Source organism: Aphelocoma coerulescens, chromosome 2 (genome assembly GCF_041296385.1).
Source record: "Aphelocoma coerulescens isolate FSJ_1873_10779 chromosome 2, UR_Acoe_1.0, whole genome shotgun sequence".
In the NCBI taxonomy this organism is placed as follows: Eukaryota; Metazoa; Chordata; class Aves; order Passeriformes; family Corvidae; genus Aphelocoma; species Aphelocoma coerulescens.
Window position 1 is genome coordinate 146,851,667 of NC_091015.1, and position 7,510 is coordinate 146,859,176.

The window sequence follows — 7,510 nt, forward strand, 5'->3', positions numbered from 1 at the left end:
GCATTTCAATCCTGCCACCTCTCAAGCTTCCTCAGCCATCTACCTAAATAGAAAGGATAACAAGCATAACCAGAGTTCCTCCAGTGCATGACTTCAAGGAACATGATCCCTCACAGTAAAGGAATCCCATTCATAATGGCTTGCAGTACTTAAGACTCCAGTACATAGGACAAAAACGTAGGAGGAAGTCTCATGATTCTCATGCAGCTGCTCAGGGGTGTGTTGCACTTTGAGCCATCAGCTTTGACCACTAGTGGCTGGGCTCAAGCAGGCAGCACACTGGACAGTAAGTCTGAGCAGCTTCCCTCTCCAGTTTAAGATTAATTTACTGTAATGTACATTACTTGCAGTGGAATGATACTGCTCATGTTTTGGCAGGATGGGGAAAATTCCACTTTTGTCTTATTCATTATTTTATAAGGCAGATAATGCAGGAAGGTGAAACAGAATTTCTACAAGGAGTTAATCTGTGATATTGTAAAATCAAAGTACTACTTTATTAAGTGAGTTATTTTACACAATATGAACATCAATATAATTACAATTGTAAAAAATTTTTTATAACAAGTATGGACTGATTTTTTAGGATTTCCAAATAGGGCACAACTGTACATTTACACAGAATTGTCTTTGCATGAAGCCCAAGAGGGAACAGCATAAAAATATGAACGTTTCTGTAGCCCCTTCATTTTTGCTGATCAACAGTTTTAGAAAAGCAGCTGCAGGTTTGTTATGTAAGGTCTGACAGTAGAAGAGTCAATAGGTGTCATGACTTCACCTATAAAAAACAAGAACAACTCGGTTAAGCTGAACCATTACACAATGCTGGTTACGTTTGCATGAATGAAATACCATACTACTGCTTTTTACCTCATTTCAGCCTTTTATTATAACCACTTTCAGTGCCTAACAACTGGCTACTGAGAAATCTCTTCTACAGTTAACAAAGAAATTCAGATTTTTCTGCATTCAGTTGCATAGCTTCAGGAACAAGAAGGCTCAGTTGTTGGAAATATACTAAATGACTGTTCCCATTACACATTTTTTAGCAACAGACAGATTGTACTTATGTATTTTGTTCAAAGCAAAGCTAACACTTCAAAGCAAGAACTAAATAATAAAGTATTTCTACAACACTAAGAATGACCATTTGAAATAACATTAATCCCTTTTAAAACAACCTCTGGGCACAGTGAAATACCACAGCCATTTCACCCATGTAAGAACTAGCTTGCTTCTTTCTTTTAACACTTCAGGGGTGTAACTTTAACCTACAGTAGTCTTCATATTAAAAGAATGGAAGCAAGTTTTAAGTCCCAGTTTTTGGTGGTAAAAAAACCAATTTATAATACACCTTTCTCAGACAATCAATTAAAAATTAAGGTAGTGACCTGTAGACAATTTTATGCCTGAACATCAGCCAGTTCTGGAGGAAGTGGAGTCTTAGGATGCTTGCTTTCAAAGTGCTGTTTGAAGGTCTTGGGATCCGGCATTTGAGTCTGATTAAAGAGAGACATTAAACTTTATGTACAGTACAAGAGTTAAATAATACCACAAAACCTAATCCCTGCTATATTTTATTTTCTTTCCCTGGAAGCCAACTGCCTCCTTGATGACACTGCTCTAGTGACAGAAACACCACTAATTTAGCTGCAGGGTAAGATGAGTATTTAACCACCTATTTTCAGAGGTGCTTTTAAGCACTACTATCACGCTTGTTTTGGCATGTCCATCAATGGTGCTATTCCAGCTAGGTATCTCCTTGCACATCTTACTTCACAGGCTGGTTTGGTGGAAAACCTACCTCCTCATCATTTTCTTTTTCAACATCTTAAAGATAAACATTTATCCTGTTCAAAATCAAATCTTTATGAAAGCTATTTATTTAGTTTACCAATAGGCCAAAAAGTTATATGGCATGAACTGATTCTTTACTTGGTACAACCTACCTCAGACCTTTGCTATGACGCATTTGCAGGCATCAACTGCCCAAAGTGATTGATACTACAGCCTGATTTCACAACAGGAGGACTGGTTACAAGTACTTAAGTAAGCAACTCTTAATTTGGAATCTTATTTAAGACATTTAAAGTGGCAGATCTATTCTAGGACTGACCATTGAAGTGAAAACAGCAAGTTTATCCTTCAGCTCCAAGAGAAGCATTCAGGACAACCAGCCAGAAAGAAAAGTACAATCTGATTAGTACTCACATTTCTGTTTTCCCATCAAGTAAGTTGTTCTAGCAAAAGTTACTGTGAATCAAGCTTACATTAGACCTTTCGGCACCACTGCTTTTCCTCTCTACAGCAACATCGATAACCACTGATTCCAAGACCCACCAATTCCATCACAAAGAAAATATGTTTCCAAGTGGAGACTAAACAGGAATCGACCGCACACTTTTTACATTTTCTATCTCATACTAACAGCACATGCAGACCACTGTAACACAAGAGGCAAAATAACTACCCAAACCAGACCTGTACATGACCTCTCAGATTTTCTATCTCAGTTGCCAGTACAGCTGAGTAATCTGTAAGCAAGTCACATAACAGATGCAAACGCTTCTTATAGCAACAAGCTAGACAACCACTTAAGTATTTTAGTTTCCACTATAAAATCTTCTAAAATCCTGTTCTAGTCAGGAAGACAGCCCTCTCCCTACAGTACTATTTCGACTTCAGTTCCTCTTACCCTACAGACAGTGCAGGTATATATCAAGGCAGCCTTGGCTGCAGCCTTCTGATCATGTCCTTGTTTCTTTTTTTGCTCAGCTTGCTTTTTGGCATTTTTCTGCTGCGACTGAATCTTCTGCTGTCCACGAGCCATATCTACAAACAAAAAGAAGACATTTAGTCTACAAACATGAGAAACGACTGCTGCTATCTGACTGAGGAGCTGTAACCATGAGCACAATGCAGTCATGCGCTCTGTCCACAAAGCCTACAACTCCCATAACTCAAATGCAACAGACATCTGCTCGAGCTCTTTGGCTATGTAAAGCCTCTGGGTTCAGTATCATTCTTAAAATACACACCAGAATTATTAGGCCATTCTAAGGGGTTTTCCTCTACTAAGATTCAAGCTCTACTTTTGAAAAGTGTTTTCAATAGTCAGAATAATTAAAAGTTTCCTTTACAGTTAATAGAAACTTATTCTCTATTTCAAAAGATATCAAAAAATTCAGAGGTTTTGTTGTTTGTGCTTTTTTTTTAAATTAAGACTCAACCTGTATCGCCGGAACTTGAAACAAGTTTCAAGAAAGGCAATCAAAGTATTACCCAAGGTGTTCTATTGTCTTCTGTTGTAGGTGCTTGTGAGCTACTTTGGAGTTGGGAACACCAAAAACAACAGGTCACCCCTATTTATTGAAGGTGATTTTTACAGGTGGCTATTGTATTTTTATTTCAGCCACATTTATGTGCATATGATTTCTTGAAAAGAAAAAAGACTGCCCTCATCAGAAGCCATTACTCCATATAACACAGGAGCACAAAGGAAGCAAATGCTACTGCTATATGCCATTACAAGGTCCACCAGAAGACAAAATGAGACAAGCATGTCACAATTCAGGGAGCGTCAAGACATTGCATTTCACAGCAGTGCACTCCACCTGCATGCAGCCCACCAGGACACCCAAGTCAGTCTGCACCCCACCCCCAGAGCAGATGCCAGACAGGATTTGGGCACACCAACAGAGTGGGATTCAGTGTGTGGTTACATAACCCCGCAGCCCAATTTCTGCTATTGTCTCTCTCTCAGTCCCTCATGGTCCACACACGGTTCAGTCGCGCAGCTCTCTCAGAAGCACAACACTGACTGCCCAAGCACAGGACGGCCAGCGAAGGCCATTGTTCTCAGGACAACTTGTAAAGTCTCGTGTTCCCAGGAGGGCAGCTTGGCCACCGCCCCTCTGGGTAAGCTAGGCACTTGCCCCAAGTGTGGTACTTGTGGGACAGACACACTGCACGGCTACACCAAGCCTGTCATGCGATCATTCCCATCAGGACAGGTGGCCTCCCACTGTGAGAGAAAGGCCTATCCAAACAGTGGCTGATCTCTGGTAAATACGTGTGAAAAGCCCTTAAAAACGGTTATGAAAACGAAGTTTCTATGAAACATGTCAACAACGTGAAAATTCACTAGTGTTGCGGGAATTTTTGGATATGTGCCTAATGTGTGAGCAAAATGACAGCCCTGAGACCCAGAACAGCTCTTCTGGATTGAGAAGCACCTCTCAGGCCACAGCCTGGTTCTTTCATGGCATCAACCACCACCATGTAACCCTCTGCAGAAGAGCTACACTAGATCTTCAGTGTTCCCTCCTCTTCCCCCACCAGTTTCTCTAAAAGATAATTCAGCTAATGAAATTGAACACAACACAAATTCCATTAACAAGCAGATAGAAATACATGTGCCGTTCAACAGTTTCCGTAAGATACAACACCGAATGTTAGTAAGACTAAAAGTGCCAGTCAATGTTTCAGTGGATATTACAACTGCTCCAGAACACCCCAGCCAGGGCCTCACACTGTTTATATACAGCATGGCTCAACCACAACACTGGATTCCCACTTAAAAAAAAAAGAAGAAGATATATTGCCAATGACTTTGCATACACTAGAAGGAACAGCAGGTGTTATTTCACTTCTATTTTACCAGCATTACGGCAATCGTCTAGAAGTCAGAGGATTCCTGACATAAAATACTCGGATGTAACAAAAAAGAATTCTTTTCACAAAGTGTTTGCATATTGCTTTGTATTTTAGTGCCTCAATAAGTACTACATTACAACAGCCAACCACACTGAGCTTTCATGTACTTGGCAACTGCTGGTTTTAGTTAAGTCACAGACAAGAAAACATGACCACAAACATTTGCTCAAAAATATCAACCACCATACAATGCCCGACACCAAAAATTCGCAAGTCTAAATACTACAAGTTACATTAATACAGCTGAAACACAGAGTGTTTCTGAAACAGAGAAAACTAATATTTAGACTATTATTATTCTAAGAAAGTGACAAAAAAAATAATCCCAAAGCTCTTTTAAAAGAACGATGAGTTCCTCTACAAGGCCAAATCAGTAATTTCAATTGCACAACACAGCTAAGTGTTGTTTTCCCTATCAGGCACACCCTCAGAGAGTCCAGCAGACCTGCCTGTCTCCAAATAAAGAACACGCGAGCACGTAGGAAACCGAACACATGGAAAAAATCTACTGCCAAACCGTAACAGGAGTTTTTTCTGCCAAATCATAACAGCAGCAGCAGCACGGGCACTGTCGGGAAGCGAGGCTGAAATCCGCAGCACAGCCATGCCTCACACGGGGTCATTTCCTTGTAAGTAACCAGAACCCGAGCGGAGTTTCAAGTCCTAAAACTGGACACCGACAGCTGCTTCCGCTGTCACTTCCAGAAACACCCGGCAGAAACACACAGGCACCGCGGCCTCCCGAAGGGCTCGGACGGCCGCTCCGCGAGGGACGCCCCGGCCCGGGCCCGGCCTCGGCCTGCAGTGCGCAGGGACGGGGGGGGGGGGGGGGGGGGCTGCGGCCCTCGGGCGGGCCCGGAGGGGCAGGGGCGGCTGCAGCCCCACCACGTTCCCCGCGGGAGGGAAGTGACCACGGAAAGACGGACATACAGAGGCCGCAGCCAGGGAGCGGCGGTCCGCGAGCGGAGCGCGCCTCGCTGCCGGGCCGGGCCGGGCCTGCTCCTCTCCCCCCGCCCCGCCCCGCTCCGCTCCCCTCCCCTCCGCTCCGCTTCCCCGGCGCTGCTCACCCGTGCGGGATGCGGGCTGGGCGGCCCTGCCGAGCGCTGTGGAGGCTCCGCGCGGCCCCGCCGCCGCTGCTCGGGAGGAGAACGAGGAGGAGGAGGAGGGACCCGAGACCGGCACTGCGCGCGCGCCGGACCCACCCCCGCGCCCGCGCGCCCGGACGGCGCTGGCCAATGGCGGCGCGCGGCCGTTACATAACGCCGGCGTGGGGGGGCACAGGGACCCGCCGGCCGCGGGGCCGGGAGGTCGCGGCGCTTGCGCGGGCACGGGTTCGGGTCCCGGCGGCGGAGGGTCCTGTGCGGTTCCACCGCGAACAGCCGGACTGGGTGGCTGGGGCTGCCAAGCCCGGCTTTGGTACCCTCGGGACCGTGCTGCACTGGCTGTGGGTAGGGGCGCGCCGGAGTTCCGCCCTGGGCGGGGTCCGGTCCTGGGGCGCACCGGGATCAGCCAGGACAGGGAGCCTTGCCCCGCCCGGTTCCCGGGAGCGCAGCCCTGGTGGGGCCCCGGCTCTCTTTACCTGCCGAGCCCCGGCTCGCGGTGCCGCAGCGGCCGCGGGATGCGGCAGCGCTGCCCTCGGACCGTGGCCGCTTCCCGGCGGGCCCACTCCCAGCCACATTCCTCTGTGCTTGGCGTACAGGCGCGGCCTAAAAATAGTGCTGCTCCTGCTCCGTGGGATCCAGATCAGTGGCTCAGGAGAGGCTGTCGAGAAGGCGCTGGAGAGGAGGCCAGGCGGGGATGGTGGCGAGGATGAGATCCTGGTCTGGCTGCAGTTCACACAGAAGGCCCATGTGTAGGCTTGAAGGGTTAAGTGAGTTGAAAGTAGAAGGAGATGGCCTGGGATGAGAAGCAGAATTTTATTCAAGTTTAAAGTGCACTAGATCTGGTTTGGACACATTTAGCAAGGATCACAGAGGAAGTTTACAGGCTGTATCCACTGCATATGTGATTTGAAAGGTGCTGGCTTGCATGATTATAGATGTAGGCAGGCCCTGTAAGGAAGCGTAAAGGAGCTCTTTATTTTCTATGGTCATCTTCATAGGATTCAGCCAAAGGAAGGCAGAATGTTTGTGCCTTCTCACATTATACACCTGTTAGGAAAAGGAGAAATACAGGCAGCATCTCTGCTTAGAGATGACATTCTGTCACTCACTGAGTAATTGTTGTAGCTTCAAAACCTGGCATCTTGAACAGTTCTGTGTCTGGGGCAAAACAGCAAGCATAATATGCCTACCAGAGAAGCTATGAGATGTTGGCTTGATGTTTTGCAGAGCTTAGGCTGAATGATTGTAATGTTCTGATCATGAGAGGAAAATGCAACAACAAAAAAATCCCTAAAGAAGTACAGTGAAGGTTTTAGGCTGTTACCATGAGTCTTGCCTAGAGCATGATGGCAGTTATGAGGGAGCTGTATAGCAGATTTCTGACATTTAAGTCACTGCAAGTTGATCTAGATGTTGCAGCATCTAAGATGAAAAATTAATTTCCTAGCATTCTCCTTAAAAAATAAAAATCTTCCTAACATTCCTGTTTGAAACTATGTCTTCCACATTAAACTGATAACACTGAGAATGCTTATACCAGGACAGTGCAATCTATGCTGTATTAAAATGATCTTGTCAGCAGGTTCTGAACTTTATGGAAATAGGCAACTATAAAAAAAAAAACCATTCAAAGTGCATATGTGCTTATGGGGTGGTGTGGAGAGGAAGGCATTTTGTGTCTTGTGCTTGTA

At 45.7% G+C, this 7,510-nt stretch overlaps 1 protein-coding gene across 1 annotated transcript; it reads right to left on the reverse strand.

Moving 5' to 3' along the window:
* Nucleotides 1-473: 473 nt before the first annotated feature.
* ZNF706 (zinc finger protein 706) lies at nt 474-5,872 on the reverse strand. Its single transcript, XM_069005255.1, has 4 exons — nt 5,784-5,872; nt 2,696-2,832; nt 1,392-1,499; nt 474-778 (listed from the first exon to the last, which is right to left on the reverse strand). Exons 2-3 carry the CDS (start codon nt 2,828-2,830, stop codon nt 1,404-1,406), a joined length of 231 nt encoding a protein of 76 aa, XP_068861356.1. The 5' UTR covers nt 2,831-2,832; nt 5,784-5,872; the 3' UTR covers nt 474-778; nt 1,392-1,403.
* Nucleotides 5,873-7,510: the final 1,638 nt, after the last annotated feature.

Coding starts and splice junctions, on each gene's coding strand:
- ZNF706 (XM_069005255.1), bottom strand. CDS start 2,830: ATGGCTCGTGGACAGCAGAAGATTCAGTCGCAGCAGAAAAATGCCAAA. Junction 1,500..2,695: donor ATACCTGCACTGTCTGTAGG/GTAAGAGGAACT, acceptor CTCTTTAATCAG/ACTCAAATGCCGGATCCCAA.